Source organism: Ammospiza caudacuta, chromosome 28 (genome assembly GCF_027887145.1).
Source record: "Ammospiza caudacuta isolate bAmmCau1 chromosome 28, bAmmCau1.pri, whole genome shotgun sequence".
Taxonomy (NCBI): domain Eukaryota; kingdom Metazoa; phylum Chordata; class Aves; order Passeriformes; family Passerellidae; genus Ammospiza; species Ammospiza caudacuta.
The window spans coordinates 963,610-989,183 of NC_080620.1; the positions used below are offsets into that span (position 1 = coordinate 963,610).

General features: G+C 48.9%; 1 protein-coding gene across 1 annotated transcript; it reads right to left on the reverse strand.

The window, feature by feature from the left end:
• Positions 1-1,209: 1,209 nt before the first annotated feature.
• Positions 1,210-18,599, reverse strand: RAB11B (RAB11B, member RAS oncogene family). Its single transcript, XM_058821150.1, has 5 exons — positions 18,486-18,599; positions 12,805-13,000; positions 10,785-10,978; positions 9,215-9,295; positions 1,210-5,844 (listed from the first exon to the last, which is right to left on the reverse strand). The coding sequence occupies exons 1-5, from the start codon at positions 18,523-18,525 to the stop codon at positions 5,699-5,701; spliced, it is 657 nt and encodes a 218-aa protein (XP_058677133.1). The 5' UTR covers positions 18,526-18,599; the 3' UTR covers positions 1,210-5,698.
• Positions 18,600-25,574: the final 6,975 nt, after the last annotated feature.

Here is a 25,574-nt window from a genome sequence, read left to right on the forward strand (position 1 = left end):
GCACACCGGGGCCACCCCTCGGCGGGGACACCGGGAGGGCTGTCAGGGCTCCCGGGCCCGCCCGCCTCGGCCCGGCCCGGCCGGGACGCCGCTGCCGCGGCCGCAGCCCCGCGCCGGAGCGCTGCCCGGGCCGGTGGGCGCGGCGCGGGGCGTGGGGCCGGCCCGGCCGCCCCCCCCCGTCCGGTACCTGCGCTCCCGGCGCCCGCGGCCCCTCAGCGCGGCGCGCGCCGCCCCAGCGCCGGCTGCGGCGGCCGCCGGGCCCCGCCCCCCAGCGCTCGCCCGCCAACCCCCGCCCGTACCGCTCTGACGCAGCTCCCGAGCGTCCAATGGACTGCGGGTAACCCGCTAGCGTAGCAACGCGACCCCGCTGGCAACGGCCGGCGGCCAATGGCGGCCCTGCGGCCACGCCCCGCCCTTCCTCAGCCCCGCCCCGCCACCGGGCCCCGCCCTTCCCCTCTTGCTCCGCCCCCAGCGCAGGGCCCGCCCCCGCCCTGCCCCCGCCCCCAGCCCCGGGAGGGCTCGGCCAGCGCCGGCCCCACAGCGGGACAGAGGGACAGCGGGACAGAGGGACAGCGGGACACGGGCACCGCGGGACAGAGGGACAGAGGGATAGGGGGACACGGGCACAGCGGGACAGAGGGACAGAGGGATAGGGGGACACGGGCACAGCGGGACAGAGGGATAGGGGGACACGGGCACAGCGGGACACGGGCACAGCGGGACACGGGCACAGCGGGACAGAGGGACAGAGGGATAGGGGGACACGGGCACAGCGGGACAGAGGGATAGGGGGACACGGGCACAGCGGGACAGCGGGATAGGGGGATAGGGGGACACGGGCACAGCGGGACAGAGGGACAGCGAGACACGGGCACCGCGGGACAGCGGGACAGAGGGATAGGGGGACACGGGCACCGCGGGACACGGGCACAGCGGGACACCGGGATAGGGGGACAGGCGGACACCGGGGCAGGGGGACACGGGCAGCGCGGGACACGAGGACCGCGGGACACGGGAACAGAGGGACACCGGGACACCGCCCAACGCGGCGCCCTGCGGCAGTGCAAAGCCCCGGGGACAGCGCGAACCCCGTCCCGCCGCTCCCGGGGCGCGGGCAGGGGCATCCCCGCCCCGTCCCGCGCTCTGGCTCGGGAGCCCCCCCAGCTTATTCTGCAGTTGTGTCTGGAACAGAACTTTACACAGACGGTATGATTTGGCAATCTTTATATCCACAATACATCATAACCATGCACAAAAATCGAGTGGTGTGTTTATTTACAAAGTGAATTGCACTTAACACAGGAACCAGGAATAAAAGTAAATGAAAGGAACCTCTCTTCTGGGTTGCATAAAGGCCCACTACTATTTATAGCCTACAAAGCCTGATAGTCAACACTACCATGCATTATCTGATCAGTGTAAAATAGGAATTGCTGTTATTTATTGAAACAGTGCAGCCCTGGAGATACTCATTCCATGGAAACATTCCACAAATCACCAACTTCATTTAAGAGTCTGCAAGTAAAGAGAATCCACCCTTCAGCCCCCACTTACTGTGCTTTACTTGAAGGACAGTTCGTCTTAACCTCCAATTAATTGTCTGATTTTCCTTAGCTGAAATTCAAGCCCCTACCTTTAACACTGTTTTAGTCTTTTATGGAGGAAAAAATCTTCCCTAGGTGACTGAGCCACTTCACTGGGATCTTCTTTTCTTCTACGGAGTCCAGAACCTCTAAGCAAGTTCTTCCTTCTGCTTGGAAGGGAAATGAGCACCAAGCCTCGGCAAGACTCAACCAGAAGCAGATCCCACCCCACCTTGTGGAGCAGTACAGCACGCAGGGATCAAAGCACCAGGAGCAAAAATACCTCCTGTACAATTCTCCAACAGCTTGTGTTAAGTTACCGGTTCAAATAAAAGCTCAGCCCAAGCCATACCACAGCCAGCCAAGAGCTCTGTGCTCACACAAGAGGTCAGCAGGGAGTCACAGGACAGCACCCAAACGGGGCATCCCTGGCCCCACAGAGCTGACCTCCACAGCACACACTGAAATCTTTGTAACTAAGTAGCAAGCCGTAACTCATCAACTGGATTTTTATGTTTATACAAATATGGAGCTTAAAAACTTTCCTAGGAACCAAACCTCCTCGTTCTGTGCAGGCTCCAGTGAAGATCCCAGACTAACTCCCCTGTCTGGAAGCAATGACTTTGCAGGAAAAGAGGCTGGATTGATCTGATCTGCCCAAGGAATTCATTTTACCAATTCACTGTTTGTGTGCTCAGGACCAAGTCACTCCTATGTATGCATTTTGGCCTTCACCCTCCCCATCATAAGAGGAGAGGCAGCACGACAGACTCCTGCCTAATTCTGCATTGAAGGAGCTGTTCTAGACAGCAGTAGGATGGTTGTGTTATGACACAGGTGGCAGTACTCAGGGCTTTGTAGTGTTTTCAATATTAAAGGAAAGTCAGTCTCAACATCCAAGTAAAGCAAGCAAAGCACACATTCCTTCTTTTCACAGGCAGCTTTCCTGTTATCAGGAATTTTACAAAAGCCAAACTTAGCCCTCAAATCCCTTGGGGCAGATGGAAGAGAGCTATAACCTTTTTTTTTCCTGACAGTAATACTGAGAGACACACAGCCAGCAAAGCTGTGGGATGAAGCAGTCAAGTTGAGGTTACATGTAGTCTGTAATTTCCACATCAGGAAAGCATGCATAAGGAGTCTGGGCTACTGCAGAGCTTCTCTGAATGTCAGACAGCTCTTCCAGCATTTCCAGCTTCCTCAGGATTCCTCCAAGTCTTCCCCTCAGTAATTCCAGCACAGTAGTGGGCTGGGTTGTGTGGATGCAGTTTCTAAGGAGCACACAATGCTTCATCAGGACACCAGGAACCCCAGATCACAAGCCTTGTCCCCAGTCTGTGCACAGGAACATGGCCTAACCTGGCACAACTGATCCAATGTCCTTTTTCTATTACCACAAACAGCCCTGTGCTCAGTCTGGGCAGGAGCACCTCAAACCCACAGAAGGGCTGTGGCTCTGCCTGGAGAGCAGCACAGCAGCCTGGAGAAGAGCCTTGTCTCGTAGGGAGGGAGCACAGCAGATGAAAGCCCCCAGCCCATTCCCAGGGCTCTCAGGAGCTGCATGGGTGCACACACCCACTGCCCTGTGTGCCCCACAAAGGGCAGGAGCCCCTCCCTGCCACACAACACAACAGAATGGTCCAAGGTCCACCAGTGCTCAGGGGCTTTGGACAATGGAGTTGTTCAAGAGCTCTTCAATACCCATAAATTTAACTGCACTTAAGCCCTAGACACTGACCTTTCACCGGGACTCTGCAGCAAAGTTTAAAGCCTTCCACAAAGTCAAAGACTAAAGAAAATCTTTGAAGAGACAAGCAAGTGACTAAACTGTTTTCTTGGCTTCTCTCACCAGGCCAGACTGATTCTAGAAACTTCATGTTAAGAGCAGGACTTGCAGAGTAAGCATGTTAATACATCACACTGAACTAATAAGTCTTCTTAACAGTACAATTTCTCCTCATGCTGTCCAGCTAATTTCTTTATATAAAGTTTGTTCAAAAATCAAGGAGCCCAGCTCCACCAGTGTCCACTTGTTCTCAAATGAAATATTTTCAGTATTTCACAATTTTCCATTCTCTCATTGCCAGCTGTCTGAACACTGACTGCACTTCATGGTCTGGTCTTGGACCACCAAAAAGGAGATATCCCAGTTCCCACCTTCTCTCAACAGAATGCTAGTGAAGCAAATACCAAGTGTTGAAAGTGCTTCCTGAACTGGAACTCCCTTAGGACAGAGTCCTGTGATGCCTACCAAGGAATTCATACCCTCATTCAATGGGATCAGCATGCAAGCATGCACCCTTGAACCTTGAAGGGAACCTCTAAACAAAGCTGAAGAGTGAAAGTGCCAGCACCACGTGCATCCTGTGCTGTGAGCTGGAGCCCTCTCAGTGCATACAGTACAAAATTAAAGGCATTGGTCTGGAAATCTTATAAAAGAAAAGCCATCAGAGTTAACTGCCCTTAATTTTATTACGTAACCAGACAGAACAGTTGAGACTGGAATGTCAGATTTCCTCTTCAAGCACAATTCACAGTTTCATATTTGCTTTGTATCAATAAAGAAAAATCAACTCACTAATATGCAGCTGGGATTCATCCAGTGAGATACAGGCTCAGAATACAGAGCAAAAACTCACTGCAAATGGTGCCACAAGCCTTCAGGGAGCAGCAGGTGGTTTCCAGCTCTTCCTTTAGATCATTTCACCCAGTATTTGCCATCAGAACATTCAGCGGACACCAGAGGGGATACAAGTGTGCAAGAGCTAGTGAGTGATGAAAAGCCATCAGAGATTTGCACAAGCAAGCAAGAGACTGACTACACAAAGTTGTGGTAACATTCTTCCCATTCAGCACAATGAAGAATTATAGTAGTTAGCCCTGCCGATGACAAATCTGTTACATCAGTGAAGTACAATCATTTAAGAGTTACAGTCTGCAGTTCAGTAAAACGGTAAGAAGAAAACAACAGATTAGTAGTTATTATGTGAAATCCTAATATTATGCATTTTAGTAGAGGTCAATAGTGAAAGATCATGAAGAGAAAGTTCCAGATACTATGGATCTGCAGAAGTTTTACAAAATGTATAAAGTATTGTGTTTCTCTACAACAACCAAAACCCTTACAAGTGCAGGTATATATGTGACATGAAAATATTGCCTCACTCACTCAGACAGGGGCAGGAGAGATCTAGAGAAAAAGCAGCATGCAAAAAAAAAACCCTGGAACTAGCGCAGATCCTGCTTTCAGACACTGACCTACAGTACAAAAAGAAGCCTACTTGTACAGGCTGCAAAAGGTTTCTGAAATCAATGTGCTGGCACTTACTGTACAATAATGTTAACTGATTAACATAAGCCATGAATAAATATTACGCCACTTCATAAAGCCTGCACAGGCATTCATGGTGGCAGAGAAAGCAATGCAGACATATTTCATTGTTCCCAAATAAACAAGAATAGAGAAAGATTTCCCAAGCAGGAAACAGTAAACTACACAGCCAGACTAACGGTATTAGGGGTAATTACAGAATAAGTAATGTTATTTTCAACAGCTCTCTTATATGTGTGCAGCCACTAAAATCCTCACTGTGAGACTTCATCAGGACAGAAAACAGAGCATTTGGCAGGATAGCTAGTTTAATTTCTCCCCCATTTACAGAAACACAAGAAAAAGAGATATCTGACTATGGGAGGAAAAAACCTTGTCACCTAAATATAGTTATTTCTTCAACTGGTAGAGTCAAGTCCCATTGTTCCCCTCCCAGAAAATAACAACAACAACAAAACCAAACTGAAAAAATCCTAGCAAAACCAAAACAAGCCTATTTGATAAGAGTGTTTCATGGGATAATATCCAGCAGCAGATTTTCCAACACAAACATGTCTATCAGATCAGTGACTACATTTCAAGCCCAGAAGTCACCACATGGAAGGGGTTTCAGAGGCAGGAGGATGTTAGCCCTACAATTAAAGCTCTAATATGAGAGGGGAGACTTGGGAATGGAATAAAGTAGGGAGGAGGGAGTCACTGAATCACAGGAGATAGGAAGTGCACACAGGTTTCTAAATGAAGCACAGACAAAGTGGAGGGCACAAGAGTCATCTAGAGAAGGTCACAGGTTCTGACAGCACTGGAGTTTGTTGGATTTCTGTCCGTCAGTGGTTGGCGGGACGCTGATATCCACGACGTTGTTGCCTGGAGACTCATCGTGCGCAGACCGGTCGGCGATTTGCTTCTGCGACACGATGCGGTAGATCTCTGCAAGGACAGCACACGGTGAGAACATGCCAGAACTGACAAGAAGGAGATTTTAACTTGAGGGCTCTGAAAGGGAATCTAGGCTAATCAGATGTGGTGTGTAACATCTGGCTGGCATTCCAGCTCTGGAATGACTACAACAGCTCTGTCTGGAAAAGTTACTAAGACAAGAGTCCTCATTGCCTTCCACAATAGCACTTCCTATCCTGTTCTTTTTCAATGATTCCATGAAAATGGGGATTATTAAAAGGGTTTTTGTTGCAGTGTGTTGCAACTTCCTGTTTTACTTCCCCCGTCCCTTCCCAGGTGTGGCAATACCTCTCTCCCTTCCCCCTTGCTGAGTGACTTCTGTCAATCAGGCTTAACATTCCAGCAAGGCCTCTTGTGGTTGGTCAGGTTCAAAGGATGCCCTTCAGGCCTGGGGTCACTGGCCTGTCTGTGTGTCCCTCGTCCCCTGAGACCCTCCTCCTCCCACCTGGTTGGTGCTCACCTGTCCCTTCCCCTCCCCCTGTCCCTGGGCTTAAATTGAGCCAGAACCATGTGCTCAGCATTCTGTTGGAGCTGTTACCAAGATTCAGACATCTGTGACCATGGAATAAAACTCTGGATATAAACCCTCCAGCAGAATCAGTCTCCTTTTCCTCTTCACCTTAGCCTGATGCCTTTCCACCTGAGGTAAACTGAGTTTCTACAAGCCTGGGTTTGTTTCAGTGCCCAGCTGCGACACCCAGCCAGCCAAAAGTGTCTCTGAGGTGAAACACCACAGCTGCCGCCTTTGGCCCAGCAGCAAGGGTCAGACGAGCCCGGGCACAATCTCCCCTGTAATATTGGGATCTTATTCCAATAGGTTTTCAAATGGGAAAGGAGCAAGATTGCTCATTTCTAAAACAGGGAATCATCATCTTTGTGACTGAAAAAAAGCAAGCAGCATACTCTAGAAACACCAATCACCAGGGTGCTGGGAAACCTCCACTGCAGCAACAGGTTACCCGATGTCCACCTCCACTCCCAGCAACTGCTGCCACCAGGTAACAGCAATGCTCCTCCCTAAAACACATCAGTGTTCCTACCAAGGAACAGCAATGCTCCTCTCTGCAACACATCAGTTTTCCTACCTATGACAGTAAAAGCTGCATGGGTCCATAAAGCCCCAGACTTCTCCAAATGAATTTATTTGACTCAAACTAACTTAATGTTTGAAAGCATACAGATCCACAAAGCTGTAACCACTGAAGACAGATTGCCAACTTAAAAGCTTTCACAAACAAACTGTTTCAACTGCATACTTAGCAGAAGTCTAGTAAGTGGAAAGGTTTTTAAGTTAAATTATTTCACTGACTATAAGCCCTTGTTCCAACTTCCCTCCATTGTGAAACAGGAAAAGGGCAAGTACTTCCCTGGAAGTCTGTGGTAAATATTATGGTCACATTCATAGAGTCACAACTCCAAAACAGCAACACCCAAAGCCTTTAGTAAGGATTAAAAATCACAGAGGACTGTGCAGGGTTTTTTTATGGGGATTTTTGGTGGTTTTTTTTTGTTTGTTTTTTTTTTTTTTTAAGAATCTGCACAACATATATTTATGTTGTTTAAAATGAAAACCTTTAACTCAAGGCCAGTCTTGTCACTGGCTACCAACAGATCTTTGCTAAAGGAAGGAGGAGGGCTGTTCAGAGGCTGTCACACCTTTTTCTTTCCTGCTCAGTACTGTATTTGAATTTCAGCTGTTTAGAGTGGTTGCCAAGCCCCCTTTGCTTTGGTGTAGCATCTCTTGGGGGTGTTTTGGGTTTTTTTTCTTCCAGTTGTTAGTGATTCCTCAAACAAGTGTCCAGTAAGGGAACTCCTGTCCTGCTGTTCCCATTCTCTTCCCACCACCAAGCCCCCTGTGGTGGTTCCCAACTCACTACTCTACACTGCACATTTTCCTAGGTTCATTCTCTCTTAGAAGAATGATTCTCCCCCAGGTGCAATCACTTTAGGAATAATCTTTTCAGGACTTCTCAGTCTTATTATCCATGTGCCTATGCTACCTGAGCAGACAATCTCAACACTTTTGGGAGCTCAGGTGCTGTGAAAGAGGGGTTTGAGTTCAGTTTGCCTGGGCCTGACCTCAGCTTGAGGTGTTACAGCACTGTGGCTCTCCTAGAGTGGCCTGAGGCCAGCATCTCTAACCTGGGTCAGTCTCAGGACAACACTGCAAGGGAAGACAGGATGCATGGTGACTGTTGAACTACACTCAGAACACTAAAATAAAAAATACTCTCTCAAAGTGCCAGGGAAGTTGCTTCAAATCCAGCCAAGTGTCCCAGATCAGCCACAAATCTGCTACACGGTGCAAGACCAGCCCAGCTCCAGCTCTGGGCAGTTGGCTCTGCCTCACACTCCAGATGCTTCACTAGTGGCTCTTGAATAACACAGATCTGCTGGGCACCAAATACAGCCCATTCCTCATCTGTCAGGCTTTTACCTATGGGAGCAGCTTGGGTACCCTTTATTTCCTGTCTGCCTCTTTTTGGGTGTCTGTCAGTATGGCCTTTCTCCGCTAACCAGTTATTAATAAATCTCTCCACACTTGGGCACCTTGGAGTTAGAGTTGGGGTTGCTCAGTCTGGAGAAGAAAAGGCTCTGGGAAGATCTTAATGCAGACTACCAACAACTACAGTCCCCCAAGAGAGCTGGAGAGGGACTTTGGACAAGGGCCTGGAGGTACAGAACAAGGGGGAATGGCTTCCCACTGCCACAGGGCAGGGCTAGATGGGATAGTGGGAAGAAACACTTTGCTGTGAGGGTGGGCAGGCCCTGGCACAGGGTGCCCAGAGCAGCTGGGGCTGCCCCTGGATCCCTGGCAGTGCCCAAGGCCAGGCTGGACAGGGCTGGGAGCAGCTTGGGACAGTGGGAGGTGTCCCTGCCCATGGCTCACTGTCAACTTGACATCCTCCAGAAACCCCAGGTCCTTCTCTGCAGAAGATACTGTTGGTGCAGTGCAGTCACCACCTTTGCTATCAGCTGAGACTAAGAGTTCAGTAGGCTGAAAATGCTACCAGCCTGCTTTGGTGCAAGAGAAGATACTGCAACATTTAACTTCCAGCATGGCTGGGGCTTCACTGCTGAGATTTACAACAGTGCTATTGCAATAGCTTGAACTTATGGAACATCAGGAGATAGAAACCTCCAGGAGACAGAAACCCTCACCTGGGACAGAAAGGGGTGTATGGGGTGGGAGGGAGAACACAAAGGTGAGATCAGAAAGCTTGCAAAGCAACCATTGTTCCCACCACTCATTTCCAAAACATTCCAGAAAACTACAGACTATGCCCATGAAGAAGATCCACCACCTCAGCTGCTCCTCTGAATCCATAACAAACCATACCTGTAAGGATGTTCTTGAAGGCTTCTTCTACATTTGTAGAGTCCAGAGCAGATGTTTCAATAAAAGATAAGTTATTTTTTTCTGTAATAAACAAGAAGTGGTTCAGTTAAACAAATTAATGACACTTTATTTCACACTTACTTTGAGGTTTTTTAACTTTTACTTTAGGCCAAACCAGCCAGGGCACAGTAATTTTTTCTCATTTCCTTGTTGCACAAGGAACACCTTGGTGCTGGAGTTCAGCAACATTTCCTTTGCCCAAAGTGCAAGAACATTTTCCCCACTGCAGCCCTTGCTCAGCCAAACAACACAAAATACCATTCTCTTCTGGCTACAGATCACACCCACAGGTACCTTGAGCAAGAGCCCCAGAAAAAGCACATCAGCTGCTACAGAGACACAATTCTCCTCTGCAATCCCAAGATCAAAAGACCTATACTTTCCTAATCAGACCTCACTTCCAAATAACAATGACCCCCTGAAACAGTCTATTTTCTTCTTTCCTCTTACAATGCAATTTTTAAAAATTATTATTAAAAAAAGAAAGTGATTAACACTGAAATACCATACCTAGAATGGTTCTGTATCACCTGCCCAGGAACAGGTAAATTTCAGTAATGGAGCTTAAACAGCAACAATTAGAGCATCACTAGCAATTTAAAACAGCCTCAGGAGGAAGTCCAGGGTTAAAAAGTAAGAAGTTGAATCAAGTGACCAAAGTAAGAGACTATCTGGGGCACTTCTCCTCCATCTGAAAATTTAAAGTGGCTTTATTACCCTCAGGGTACTTGCTTACCAGCAAACTTCAGAGAGTGTATATAAGCAAGCCTTGGTAATATTTCTAGAGGTATTTTAGAAGCTGTACATTTACATTCCACCTCCAAGCTTGACAGCCACACAAAAGCTGAATGTGCCCAGGCCTTTCAGGACAAAAGAACATGTGACCAGCGCTCTGCCAGGTAAGGAAGAGAGAAGGAATGCAGTGGCAGCATCTTACATAACTCACCTGACTTCTCCCAACAAATAATAATTCTCAAACCTGATGATTGCTGCATTAAATGAGACTAGATGACACCACTACATGCATCAGTGCTCTAGAGCAGCAACCACCCCATCTAAGAGAAGGTTCAGCATTCATTTGTAGCTGTCCACATTGATATCTACTCAGCAGAAGCAGGTCTCTAGGAAGGAAGGATGGGAATTTTATATTGTGATTTTTTTTTATTTTCATTTTGATATTCTCTCTTCCAAACGCTGCTTACTGTTTCTAGCCTTGTTAGAAGAAGTGTTTATTCTTCAGCTATCAGGCAGCTCAAGGACAGTGTTTCAAAAACATGTACTACCACTAGATTTAAAAAACAACAGAAAACTGCAAACTAAAAATGGCAAAGAGAATGCTCCAAAAAACCCAAACCAACCACACATGCTAGTTAATAAGTCAAGATATTTCAATATAAAAAACCAAAAACTAACAAAACATCTTAATTGCCTTTTTTAGGGTCCAAACTAAAGCTGGAGGTGGGAGCTGAGCCCTGGACAAACGGTGAGACCCCAGCAGCCCCAGCCGTACCTGCGAAGGCCCGGGCCTCGTCGGTGGGCACGGCCCGCAGGTGGCGCAGGTCGCTCTTGTTGCCCACCAGCATGATGACGATGTTGTTGTCGGCGTGGTCCCGCAGCTCCTTCAGCCAGCGCTCCACGTTCTCGTAGGTGAGGTGTTTGGCAATGTCATAGACGAGCAGAGCCCCAACAGCACCGCGGTAGTACCTGAAAACAGGAGGCACAGCCCTTCAGCAGGGCTCTGTCCCAGCCACACCAGCACCCAGCCCATCCCGCCCTCCATAACACGCTCCCCGTCAGAAAAAGCTGTGCTGATGCAGACACTGTTGTTGGAGTGGTTTCAAAGCCTAAGACCAAGTTCCAAATGCAGGGCTTTCTTCTAATAGCATTTCTAAAAAAGTCCAGTGTGTGTACCAAAATGCTGGAGAGCCTCCAGAAACCAGGACTGAAAATGTCCTGTCTGCTCCAGCTGTGTATAGGAAAACTCACCATAGCAGAATCGCTGCAGCTGGGAGGTTTTTGTGAAGTTACAACCTAACTTTCTCCAGGAAAACAGCCCTTAATAAAATGTCAGTATTTGTTCCTGATCCTTCAACTATCTCCTGTCCCTCCTACAAATTAAAGAGGGGACTCTGGACGATATTTTCACTACCCACCAACCTCTAATCCAGGAACAGGGTTTGCCTCCTCAGCGCAGGTTTGGGCCCATTTCAACACAAGCCAATCTGTATCAGCAATCCTGTAACATCCGTATCTCTCTTCCACACAATCCTACAGTTTCTCCTCAGTTCTGCCAGCACCTGTCTGACATGTTGTTGAACTGAGTCAGGGCACCAAGTCAGCAGAAATCATTCTCTTTTCCCTGGTGTTTGGCATTCTGCTGGCCGAGCAGGCTGAACTGGCTGAGTGATGTGTCAAGCAGCAGTTAGTGCCAGCACAAAGGAGAGGCAGGATCACAGGACTGCAGCTGCACTAACTCCCAGCAGTAAAACCTGTTGTTGATGACCCAGACTAGACTAGAAGTTTTTACAGCAAGAGCAAGGGTCACAAAAAAATTTCTTAAAGTCAACTAACAATTCCAGAAAATATGCAATTTGAAATTGTCACTTACATTTGCTTCTGCATCCCTTTCCCTATAGACTGCTCCCTTTGGGCTTCAGGGTCTCCTGGTTTTCTCCCATCTTGACAATTCCTTTTACCTTGAGTTTAATGGCTCAATCCATTAATGACTCAGAAACATGTTTTTACCTTTAAAAACTGATACACATCTGTAACATAAAAAATCAACTCACTGATCAAAAAATGCTCTGGAGAACCAGGTCTGACCAAAGGATTTGCTTTTTGTCCTCTGCAGGATACTTTTGCCAGCATAGAAATAGGTACAGGTCAAACCACTCTGCAGATTAACAAGGTGCCACAGGTGAAAGAGTTTCTCACCTCCAGGGTTGTGCCCAATGTTGCACAGCCTGCACTATCATTGTTCCCTTCCTACTTCCTGGCTATTCAGTGTCTGCACTCATGTATCTAATTTTCAGGGCTGTGACTAATGCTAAGTCATTGAGATTTCAAAGGACTTTGTGGCTGCAGGTTTTCCTAAAAATACCCTCAATCTCAAGACTAAGGAGGCAGTCGAGACCAGAAGCCATGGGTGTTACAGTAAGCCACCATACCTAGACCAAAACTTGATACCAACAGTACCCAGCTTCCATCTGAAATGACACTCACTCCACATAATGAATGCAGCACATTCAGCACAGACAAAAAACTAAATCCCAAAACTCCAACAGAATTTCCCACAGTTTTGATTTAAGCTGTCATTTGTTATTGTCATCCGTAACCATAACATGAGAATCTAAAACGTACTTTCATTATATTAATCAAGGGAACACAAAAGTATTTGCTACCTTATGACTTGGATCCACACTTAAGTCTGTCACAATGACGTTGTCATGTGTGCCAAGTGTGTTTCACTCTCTACCCAGACATTTATCTGCAGCATCTCTGCTCCTGTGGAGCACAGGGAGGGTACTCACGCTGAGGTGATGGCTCGGTATCGCTCCTGGCCCGCAGTGTCCCAGATCTGTGCTTTTATCGTCTTCCCATCCACCTGGATGCTCCTGGTGGCAAATTCCACCCCAATGGTGCTCTTGCTTTCCAGATTGAACTCATTGCGTGTGAAACGTGACAGAAGATTACTTTTCCCAACTCCAGAGTCTCCAATCAACACAACTGAAAGCAAAGACATTATTTTCACAATTAATTTCTCACACCAGCACCAACTCCAGGCTGCAGTGTGGCCTGGCAGGCAGCACCCACCAGAAATGCACTCAGATAACACAGGAGAGACAACACAGACAACACCACAGTCTTTACTATGCACACCTTGCTTCTCCAAGCCCAGGAGAGCCCCAAGCTGTTTTGTGCTGAGTAGCTGCCTGGTCCTCAGAGGTGAAAATGAGAAATTGCTACAGTGACTCTCAAAGTCAAACAGTGCTTTGGAAGCCCCAACCACTGCAGCAGGCAGAGGTAAGACATGCCTCTCACACACTCAACCTTTGGCACAGGAAGGCTGCAACCCACATTTTAAGAAACACTACAGGCAAGAACATGGCAACAGGCCACTTGTCTGCCCAACAAAAGCCTTTATACAGTGTAAGTGAACTCTATTTTTATTTTAAAAAATAAAAAACGTGGTAAGTAAACAATCATTTGCAGTCCCTGTTGGAGTCATATAGGGTGTTCTAATTCAATAATTTAATTAATAAATCTGTTCACCACAAAAAGGGGAAAACGGGAGATATTTGGTACTACAAAAAAGATACAAAGCAAAGCAGAACTTCATCCAACAAAACAAGTTGTAGTAGACTGCATGAGAAGTAAGAGATGAGCTAGAAACCTCTGCCCCCACACATGGTGTTGCCATGATAACAGAAAATGTAAGTGCAGAGAGATCTTCAGCACACAAAACCCAGCTTTCCTGAAAGGAATTGTGAAAACAAAGGCACATCTTGAGGCAGGAGGTTCCCTCTACTTTTTTGCTTACAGATGAGAGCAAGAAACAACAGAGAGAAACACAGCTGAAACAGCTGAGCCAAGCTCCCTTCCTCTCACAAACACTCTTATCACATACCCTTTGGAATTCAAGTGTCCTGGCTCCAGCAAAAAAGGAAGAAAGGCAGCCAGCCTCTGTGAGCTTCTTTAACCCAGGGAATATTTCCTACTCCAGTTCTAAGCACAGATTTGCTGATCTTCCTCATTCATTTGGTCTGCTTTTCCTACAGAAAAGCAGACATGGACAAAAAACAGTCCCAATTTCCCCCCAGCAACTACAGAAGAACCTTCTCATTGCACACTTCCAGAATGAGCTCACCAGTGTTTTCCCAGGGCCAAGGCTCATCCTTGTCTTTCAGTGGTGCCTCAGCTTTTCTCTGCTCAGGCCATTGATGGAGGATGGAGCCCTGCTCCAGCTCGCTGCCATCCCAGCCCTGAGCACATTCCCCGGCTGGTGCTGGAGCCTGGCTCTGCTGCACAGGGCCATTGTTGGAAGGCTGGAGAGCCCCTGTGCAGCTCATCTGCCTGAGAGCACAGCCAGACAATCGTGCTGGCACAGCTGAGCAGGCAAAACACAGCACAGCAGGAACGGGCAGCCCGCACAGCGTGGCAAGGCACCACAGCTCCCACCCAGGAGAACTCAACCAGCTCCTCACAGGGCTCTGCCTGCCCTGGCAAACAGCCTAAACCACCTTTTAGGGTATGAGAACAGATAGATAAAAACAAGATTTTATTCCAAGTTCTAACTCTAGGATTTTGTCATCTTTATTTTCCAGACAGTTTTCATCACTAATTCCATGGGATTGTCCAAGAACAGGCAGAGGTCGCCCATCCTGCACAGGGAGCTGGGGCTGGAGTAGGCTCCATCCTACAGCAAAGCCCTGGCCAGAACCAAAAGTAACAATATCCACCACACAAGCTAGACCAGACTGGAAGACCCCTGAGGCTTCCAGCTGTTTCTGAAGGAGCTATCTTCCCATGAGTTTGCAGCTGGAGAAAGCACAGCCTTGCCACATTCTAGCCATCTCTCAGGCTCTGGCATTTTAAAAGTATCAATTTGGGGCATAAACCATGCAAATGGCTCCCAGGTCATTAACTCCATCTGTCACTGGAAGAAAATTCCAGGGGTCCTGTGCTCCTTTGGCTGGTTATTCACAGGCTCCCTTCACCGTGCTGCCCCACACTCCAGCAGAGCTTCTAGGAGAGCATTTTTCAGAAGTCACAGGAAGGCAACCAGATCCCAATTCAATAAAGAGCATTCCTAGAGTTTCCATGTGCTTCTTATTAATACCCAATCTTGAGCACTAAAAGGGCATTTTCACTTTCAGGAGAAAGATGCCAAGACTGGGGGCCCCACACGCAGAGAGAAGCTACAAGCTTATTTTCTACAGGAGCTGAGCAAGAAGACACCTTCAACATTCTGGACTAAGTGATTAGATCTTGGGAAAGTTTCTAAATTTGGTAACAGACCACCACACAGTATTGCCTGTTCAAATTCAGAGGTCATGACAGAGAAGGAAAGAGTTCCAAATGAGAGCTTAAGAGTCTGAATACTCTCTAAACACATCTCACCAGAACCGAGGAACTCACTCTCAAAATGCCCCTAAGGGCCACACTGGTGATGAAAAGATCCTGGCAGTGACATGAACCAAAAACCAGCACCAGCCACCTTCAGATGGCCCAGAGCACACAGACAAGCCTTGCACAGTGCCCTGTTTATATCCTGAATCCTGCTCCTTCATTATTCCCGATTTTCCCTCTCCTCCAGCACCCCCTGCCACTCTGTGGGTTATGCATCACCACCACATCACCCATCCATCAACTCAGTCACCACCTCACTCTGCCTCCTGTGTCTGCAACACCCAGAGCTACAGCACAATCCCACCCCACACAGCTGCCCTGGACACTGACATCCTTGTACACAGCAAGCCAAAGTCAGAATGAAAATTCCAGTGCCATACATCACTGGTAAGAAAGGGGAAATAAACAGATCAATTTATGACAGAATTCTAAAAACACTCATTTATTCATCTGGGAAAAAGAATATATACTTTTGAGTATATAAGAAGATTAAGACTCCCTCTGGCAGACACCATCTAATGAGAGTTTGAGATAAATCTGAAGTACATAAGGTTGCCAGATATTGGTGACTAACAGGATACACATTTGTTTTTAAAAACCACAGCCTTAGCTACACAGAGACTAATCAGAGCAGTCTAAATTCCCACAAAAGTAAAAGAACACTCTTTTGCCCTATGGCTGATTTTTCCTGCCTTTTTCATGAGCCAGCACACATCTGCACAATCTCAGATTTAATTTTTAAAATAAACACTGATAGTAGCTAATCTTGGGAGCAAAATTAATGTGCAGCTCACATTTAATAGGCTTCCAACACTTTTAACGGCTCTTCAAAGGTTACGAATTCAATTCCAAATCAATGCATTCAAAACACATCCTGAGAAGTCCCTGCTTTTTCACCATTCCTGCTACAAAACTGACTGGGAATAGAGGCCAGAACTGCTGGCTCCACGTGGGTCACATCCCTGAGCACAGGCACAAGCTCTTCGCAGCCTCACACCCCACACAGCCCTGCATACAAACCTTGGCTCCTTCCCCCAAAGGATGCTTTAGGCACTTTGGTAAAGAGTAATATTCTGTTGTGATCAATAAAATAAGCAGTTCTGTTGGGATGCACACAGAAAAAAAGGGAAATTGGGAACAAAGAAGCAGTAGGTCAACAGAGCAGATCTGACTGTAATCACTCACAATCCCAGACTGCTCCCAAACCTTAAGTTAGTCATTGCCTGCCACATGCTGTCCTCACATGCTGTCCTTTGGAAATAGGTGGCAGGGGAAACAGTCAAGCTTTAAATTTAATAAAAATAAACCTTCCCAGACTTAAGATCCTCCTACATCATTATTTCTACCTCCAACTACTACACAGACTGGCAGAACATAGTTCAAAAGTCATCTGTGTAGCTAAGAAGGGGTTAAACCACAAACCAAACAAAGTCCTGGCCATCATTATAGCAACTGTCCTTGAGGTTTAATTCTACTACTGAAGGAGGCAAAAAGAAAAGTAGGAGAGTTGGTCCCACAGCAGAGCACTCATCCCACTTGGTCCTATTTATATTATTTTTTGCCTAGTCCCAAAAAGCCTCAGAAGAAGGAAAAGATAAATAATCAAACCCACAAAGAAATCCTTCTCTACCTACTTTTTTTTTTTTTTTTTTAGAAATCCACACAACAACCCCTCCCAAAAGATGCACAGAAAAGGACAATTCTCTCACCAGTTTTTTATCATGTGCTACAAAGTTTGCCAGCATCACCACAGCACAGATCCTGACCAAATGGCTTTAGGTTCAGTCTCATTCCAAATAACATTAAAAACTCATTTCAAAGCAAGTATTTTCAAGATGAATGCATTCTCCCTAGCTAATTGACTATTCAGCGAAAGAAAAAAATAAGTACAATTTTTAGGCTTTCAAGTTCCTGGCTATTAAACCACCTGGGAAACAGACTTCAGAAGGAAACTACTTCAGACTCAGACAGTTTAGTATATTTTTACAGTCTGGTTGTCTGCTTTATAGGCGGAGAAGAAATAAGGGCTTTTTCCCCCATTGTCTTCAAGATTCAACCCACTGTAAAACAAATAAAGCAATGGGCAAATATATTTATAAAATATTTCCCACAGATGAGTAACTGTTCTTGTTTTTGCTCCACAAGTTCAGAATCACTGCTGCCCTTGTGAGGGTCCAGGTACAAAGACATCGAACGCCTGGGAAATTGTCACAGCAGCAGGAGACCCCCAGAGCCTTCACAGACCGCCCCAGCACCGCCGGCACTGCCCCTCCCAAGAGCGAACTCTGGGGATGGAAATCAGCTTTCAGCCACTCTACCAACAGTAGATCTAGTGCAAAACAGGCGAGGAAACCAAAGCCGAGGGTGCTACACCCACCTGCACTGCTCCTCGGGCCTCACAGGCAGAGCTGTGGGCTGCTCCGGGAAATTGGGCAGCTTGAGCCCCTGGACAGGCCGGCCTGGGGAAACACCCACGGGACAGAGATCCCGCAGCCATCCCACGGGATGGCATCCCCCGGCTGTCCCCGGAGCCGGCGCAGGAGGAGCAGCACCGAGCCCTCACAAGAGCCCTGGCCAGCCCGACATGCCACAGGAAAGGGCAGGGCAGGCGGCAAACACCCATCAGCACAGCCAGTTAACGCCGCTCCGCTCCCAGGCTCCCGGTACCGGCGCTCAGCGGGGACATGCGAAGGAGCTCCACCGAAGCTGGCGGTTTTGCAGCTCCGACTCGACACCAGGCGATCTCCACACAGCCACAGGCACGGCTGGGCACAGCCCCGGCCCGCGGCCCGCCCGCTCCCCGCCGCGGCTCCGGGGGATCGCAGCCGCCCAGCTGCTGGCGCACAGCCCACGCGGGCCGGGCCGGGCCGGGCCGGGGCGGAGCGGGCAGGCCCTTGCGGCTCTGCCGCCGCTCCCCCGGCTCTGCCCCGGCTCAGACCAGGCCGGGGGCCCACAAGGCCGTCCCGCGCACCAAGGCCGTCCCGCGCACCAAGGCCGCGGCGGACGCCCCGGGCCCGCGCGGCCCGCTGGTCCCGGCCGAGACCGGCGCGGTGCGGCGGCCGCGGCCCTGCTGAGCACGTACCTTTGAACAGATAGTCGTACTCGTCGTCGCGGGTGCCCATGGCGATGGCGGCGCCGACCCTCTGCCTGCCCGGCACCGACCGCGGCCCAGCCGGGGAGGGGCGCTCCCGCACCACCCAATCAGCGCCCGCTAGAAACCGCAGGAGGCGGGCGCTGCGCCAGACCCGTCAACGACAGCCAATGAATGACGGGAATTCCGCTGACTGGCGGGGAACGATGTCCAATCGAAGAGAGGCAGCTGGGGAGGGGCGGTGCTTGGGTGCCCGAGCTGGGACCCTGAGAGACGGGGCGGGGTTTGTGTGAGGGCCGGGGCGGGGCTCCGGGGCGCGGAGCGGGGGCAGGCTGCTCGCGGCGGGGGCTGCGCCGGGTGGGGGGCGGCTCTCAGGGCCCTGGGGACCCTCCCGGTTTGAGCGGGATCGCTGGGAGAGAGGTTTCGCCCCGTTTGAGAGCGACCCCCGACCGCTGGGGCATGGCGCCAGCTCTGGGCGGGGGAGAGAACCGGCCCGGCCCGGGGGTCAGCGCAGCAGCGGAGCCGGGGAACCCGGCGGGGGACGCCTTCAGCAGCGCCCCAGGACGCGCGGCTGCCGCCCAGAGCCCCCGCCCCAGCCCCCTCGCTTCCCCCTCGGGCTGCTCCGTGCCCCGCTCAGCGCTCCCGGCCCCACCTTCCTGCTCAACAGCAGCTGAAAGGCTGTTCTGGCGCATACATGTCCTCACGGGGACACAATTGCTCGAGGAGAACATTTCCCCTTCTTTTTCCTGGCACGGCTCTAGGCAGTTTCCTGAGCGGAGCAGTGACGAAAGGCAGAGGCTGTGGCGGCTCGGGCAGTGACGGCGGGACGCCCTACGCCTCGGCTTTGCGGGCTCCAGGTGGGACATGCTTCATCCTTCACCTTCCCGACGGCAGAGCTACAGCAGCTTGTCCTGGGAACGCTATCCAGGCTGCAGGAGCAGCCTCTCGGGTGTCCTGCTGCCCTGGTGGCCCCTCCTCGTGCCCCATACAACCTATGTACAATTGTGTCCCATCGCTGGACTGACACCTTTGGTTGTTGTTGGACAAACCCTGGCAGGAAAACTGCCGACTCCCTCCCCTCCTCTGTGATGTGCAGGGAAGTGGCTCTGCTCATCACACATTTCTCTCTGTGCTGTGCTCCTTGCGACAGGTCTGCCCTACTTCCCTGGAGGAGGGTTTATCCAGCTAAAGGATTAGTGCATTTGCAGTATCACAGAGAGAGCAGCAGCAAGACTGAGACAATGGTAAGGAAAATACTCTGGCTTTGGACTTATTTTTGCTGGCTTTGGGTGATGCTCAAAGTGGGAGCCATGTCAGGGTGGGGACAGATTCAGACCCTCCAGGCTCTGTGGCTCTGTGCTGCTCTCAGGTTCCCCCAGTTGTGAACACCTTAGACAGGCAGGACCATGGTATCCAAGGGATCCCATTTCCAAAAATAAGTGCTAATAAATTAATGGGGGCAGACAAAGAGGCAGCAGCCTCATAGCTTGGCTGGGTGACACCCAGGCTATCAATGACCCAGGCTCTGAGAATGGGTGTCAACCAACATGCTGCAAGCACACTCCAATCCCACTGCCAAGGTGTCCCTGTTGCATATCAGGCAATTGAAGCAGCAGGGAAGGAAAGCCAAAATTTCACAGAACCTGCAGTCTAGGAAAGATGCAGCTCCAGCCTAGCAATGGTTTGGGTCAGTTATTCCTCTGTGACAGGCAGCAATTGCTGAAGGAGTGGGGAGGGAATCTTTTCTTAGGGGTTTTGTTGCTGACATGCAGCATGGAGCATCAGACTTTTAATCCTTCTGATGCCAAAGGGAGTTTTAACACCAGGATCTACAGGAAGGTGTTACTACTTTCTCCTGTTGATGCTGTTCCTGTTTCTGCAGGACCCCAGTGAAATGCCTTGGTGGGTGATGACTAGAGCACATCCAGGGGTGCTAAGCATCCAATGATCAGCATTCAATAGCATCGGGAGGAACAAAGCTGGAACATGTTGGATGCAGAATCTCTTAGGAAGGGCTATTGTCCCATGCTGAGTTTCTCACTGCTGACAATGCTGCAACCAGTGAGTGGCTATGTGACAGGAGGGAGAGGAGGGTGACTCCTTGCTGGTCTGCAGAGGAGGCCTTTACTTCCCTGATTTGCTCTGCACAGTAGAAGTAAAACATCTTATTTTCATTATTACAAGTAATTTTTTTAGTTCTGAACTGAACACTTATGGAGGAAGGCCTAAAAAACCACTAAAGCTATTTTTTATTAGTTTGGACGGAAATCACTTTCTTCTTTTCTTCTAATGCCTGGGAGTTCTTGCCATAAGTTCTAAAGAGCAATACATAATGGTGGTACCATTGTGAGTGCCTTTCAGCTCCAAAATCCCCTGGGACTGGCTTTTAACATGGGCTGCAGGGAATGGAGATGATGACTTGGTGTTAGAAGAGGGATGCTGTCTTGGGGCTGTGTAGGGTTAAGCATGAGCCCGTAGTCCTCACATTCTTCACATCCTGGAGTGCCCCCAGCTCGTGGCATGTTTTGCATTGGAGAATCACTGTCATGTCACCAAAACCAGCTATGTGTCACTGATGGGGTAATGCAATTGCAGAACCTTCCACGTGTCCTCAAATTGGCCACAGGCCATAAAGCTTCCAGAGCAGTGGCCTGAGGTCCCACCTGGGTCAGCAAACTGGTGAGGAAACTCCCCTGTCACCCCTGTCAGACCATTCAGATGCTGCTCTGGGGTGCCACTGTCAGCACACTGGCACTGCTGGGATCACAGCCCCTTGGCAGCAGAGGCTCCAGTGACCCCACAGGCCCCGTGTGGGTCCCTGCACACCCCACAGCCCCCCAGTCAGACCAGCTCCTCTCACCAGGTCGGCCCCAGGTTCCCACAGCACAGTCCCAGTTCCTTTGTGGTGCAGGGACACAGAACAGCTCAAGCTTGTGCCCTGGAGGGGACCCCAGACAAAGCCCCTCCAGGCTGTGCCCATCCTGATGCTGATGTTTAGCCTGGCTCCTATTCCTGACTCCTGCAGAGTCCCAGAGCCCTCACATGGCTCCTTAGGGCCCCAAACCCTTGGTCAGGCAAAGGGTCAGTGCCAGGTCCCAGCCCCTTGCTGGGGGCTCTGGCCATTCCCCCCACTCTGAGCACAACCTGCAGATGCTGCAGCTCCCTGAGCTGGGCACTGGAGCATCCCACAGCAGCCCTCCCTTTGTTTTAGTGGAGCACCCTGCTAATATATTGAAAGGAAAAAGAAAAAAACTTTCAAGATATTTGAGTACTGCCCTTATATACAATATTATCACAAGTAAAAAACATAGCAGAATTAAGGCCAACAGGGTGAAGTACAACATAGACTCCTGTGCACAAATACTTCACAAAATCACAAAGGATTCTCAGAAGGCAGTTATTTATCAACCTGTGGATCACAGAATCACAGAATCATTAAGGTTGAGAAAGACCTCTGAGACCACCAAGTCCAACCTGTGATCAAGCACCACCTTGTCCACTAGACCAGAGCTCTGTGCACCACATCCAGTCTTTTCTTAAACACCTTCAGGAACAGTGACTCCAACACCTCTCTGGACAGCCCATTCCAGTGTCTAATCACCTTTTCTGTGATTGTCCTTCCTAATGTCCAACGTAAACTTCTAGTGCAGCTTGAGACTGTCCTCTTGTCCTGTTGCTGGCTGCCAGGTAGAAAAGCCCAACTCCCACCTGGTTCTACCCTCTTGTCAGGAAGTTGTGAAGAGCAAGAAAGTCTCCTCTGAGCCTCCTTTTCTCCAGGCTGAGCCCTCTGAGCCTCCTCAGCTTCTCCTTATCAGAGACTTGCTCCAGATCCTTCATCAGCTTTGTTGCTCTTCTCTGGACTCAGCACCAAAATGTCCTTCCTGAACTGAGTGGCCCAGAACTGCACACAGAACTCAAAGTGCTGCCTCACCAGTGCTAAGTTCCGGAGAGGAATCTCCTCCCTGGTCCTGCTGGCCACACCTTGGCTGGTACAGGCCAGGTGCTGTTGACCTCCTTGGCCTGAACACTCCTGGGCTCGTGTTCAGCTGCTGTTGACCAGCATCCCCAAGCCCTTCTCTGCTGGGAGCTTTCCAGCCAATCTACCCCAAACCTGCATCACTGCAGGGGATTTTTGTGGCCAAAGTGGTGCAGGACCTGGGAACTGGTCTTTTTGAGCCTCGTGCTGTTGGTCTTGGCCCATCAATCCAGCCTGTGCAGATCCCTCTGCAAGGTCTTCCTACCCTCCAGCAGATCAACACTGCCACCCATCTTGGTGTCATCTGTGAATTTACTCAGGGTGGGCTCAATCCCCTTATTCAGATCATCAATAAATAAACTGAACAGAACTGGGCTCAACACTGATCACTGCTCACTGCTAGTGAAACTAATTGAACAGATCATCTACTGGTTGTTTGATGTGAGAAGACTATATCCAATTTTTCTTACCCATAACTTTAACAGCAAAATAGGAACACAGTAAAACAGCACATGACCCCTCCTATCTAGGTACTAATTTGGATTTTCTAGAGAATACCTTATTTAAAATTCCATCTCCAGGCTGTATATCATGTACCTGTATTTCGGGGGATTGAGCTGATAACACTGAGCATACTTTGTTCTTTGAACCCTTTCTGATTATATATGACACACTGGGTCAATCTCCATCCAATAAGCTGGGATATAAGATCTTGGCATAGCTAAGTGCCTTCCAAAGAGAATTTATGTTCGTGTCAGCCCTATAGCTTATCACAGAGTATTCTGAGTATGCCACAGGGCCAAATGTAAGGCTTCTGGACATTTCAGATTAGTGTACATGCATCTTTTCACTATCTTTTAATGTTCTGTTAATTCTCTCTACTTCTCCTGAAGACTGTGAGTGATGTGGTATATGTAATTTCCTTTCTCTCCCTAAAGATTTGTACAGCTGATGGATTGTATTTTCTGTAAAATGAGCACCTCAGTCTGTTTCACTAAGCTCTGGAACCCTGAGTATCAGGTATAACTTCCTTTAGCCAGGCTTTTACTACTCCTCCCGTGTCAGCCCTTCATGTTGGCAAGGCTCCTGCCCAGCCTGGCAGCTGACCTACCTTCACCAGCCACTCCTGTCCATAGGATCTGTGCAGCCACTGGAAAGGGAAGCAGGCCCATGGTGACCCTTCCACCTCTGAGCTTGCTCTGTTACATCAGAGCTTTGGGCAAGCTGCACAGCTATTAGTAATTTATTTTGCAGCAGCCTGAATTCCTGGAGCTGCCCGCACTTTTTGTCCCTCCATGGGCTTTACCCTGAAACCATCTGACCACAGTTACTAAACATTTCTTTGGCAGAGCAGTTTTTCTCCAGCTGACAGTATTCCATCATCATTTTGAGTTGCCTCCCACTTTTCCCATCTCTTTCCTTCTGTTGAGCCATCTTTCTCTTAGATAGTTTGGAATTCTGTCAAATTGGGCCTTTCACTCTCAACAACCATTAGACAGAGTCACAGTGCCCCATCATGCCGGAGGCTGCCTAGCTGTGCCTTCACAGCTGCATTAGCTGGGGCACTGCCTCTGCCAACCCCTGTAATGCCTCCAGAGTGGGCTGGACAAGGCACTCCAGCAGTTTCTGCAGGGAATTCTACAGCTTCTAGCAAACTACATATTTCTTCTCCATTGGATACTCTGCTGATGTGAAAAATCCCTGCCCTTTCCATAACATTCCTGCTGCATGACAAACACCAAAAGCGTAGCAAATATCAAATGTATAGCTGTTAACTCAGTTCCCTCTTCCCAGATGTGCAGCAGGAGCCAAGGCTGCTCCCTGTGTGCTGCTCCTCGCTAGGAGTGGTTCAGCTTCTGTTCCCTGTCCCTGGCATCCCCATGGGTGGCCTACCCAGACCATCACTGTCCTTGCAGGTAGGAAGATGAGCCCAGAGCTAGACCTTGGTTATTATGTGAGGGAACATCAGTTAATGGAAATCTTCATCCCTTGCTCAGACTGGAGATGTGCTTCTCCATTGTCAGGTAGAGGCATTCGGCTCACTGCATTCGAGGTGTTGCATGTTTTTAAGAGTATCTGCTGTTAGGAGGATTTGTTGTGACAGAGCTGGGGTTGGATACTTTCAACAGTATCTCCACCTCCTGTGGGACCTGGACTGTTGCAGGATGTCCCAGGGTGGGGGGGTGGCTTTTCTCTAATGTTGCTGCTGCTGCCACCACCGATTTATGACAGGCTGGTGCTCCCCCTGCAACTGGATCCAGATGAACTGAGGAATGTGTGACCAGTCTGGTAGGGTCCCATTTCCTATGTTGTTAGTCCGTTTCTTTATGTTCATGTGCACACACACACACACACATATTAAATATAACTTTTTTTCAGTAACAAAAATCTTTTCCTTTTCACTGAAGGGAAAATACAAAGCATTTGGAATGGAACCAGTTTCCTGCTCAGGTAGGACTTTTTGCCCACTGTCCTGGAAGAAAATGAAAGTTTTCCCAAGTTAATAGAAATAATATTAGTGTAAGAAGCTTTTCTGCTGCTTTGCACATGCCACTAGTCGCAGCCATAGGTGATGCCCTCCCTTCATGAATAGAACACACCAGATCTTCAAGAACAGCTACAACAGCTCTCCTTATTCTGAGGGAAGTCTTCAAATATTACTTGTATGGTATGTTTATCATCCCTTCACCTAATATAAATGTACATGGAGAAAAATGTGCTTTTATAAATGTTCTTTTAGAAATATACAAAAATAGCAAATTATGAGCAAGTGCATGTCCACAGGGAATCTCATATACATACAAAAATAAAGTGGTGGTTGAGCTGACACACACCTGGAGAACATGTTCCGTGGTATTTCTAGTCTACACCCCAACAATCCATTCAAATAGTTACAACTAAATCTGAATTCACAAACAATTTAAGTTTTCCAGGAAAACTGACACAAGCAGTACATATTTTGAAGCTGAGGTACCTCTGGTTGCAGATCTACCCGAATCTCCCATTTTGAGGAGGCTCTGTGCACAGTGACCCCGAGGGAGCAGCTCCCTCTGCAGACGTTGGTGCCCCAGAGATGCGGCTCTCCTGGGAGCTGCAACAAAAGC

What these genes read in the sequence shown, in the direction of transcription:
- RAB11B (XM_058821150.1), bottom strand. Translation starts at nt 18,525, where the DNA reads ATGGGCACCCGCGACGACGAGTACGACTATCTGTTCAAAG. An exon ending in TACCGAGCCATCACCTCAGC is followed by an intron (nt 10,979 to 12,804) that starts GTGAGTACCCTC and finishes TCCTGTTTTCAG; the next exon opens with GTACTACCGCGGTGCTGTTG. An exon ending in CGAGGCCCGGGCCTTCGCAG is followed by an intron (nt 9,296 to 10,784) that starts GTACGGCTGGGG and finishes TGTTTATTACAG; the next exon opens with AAAAAAATAACTTATCTTTT.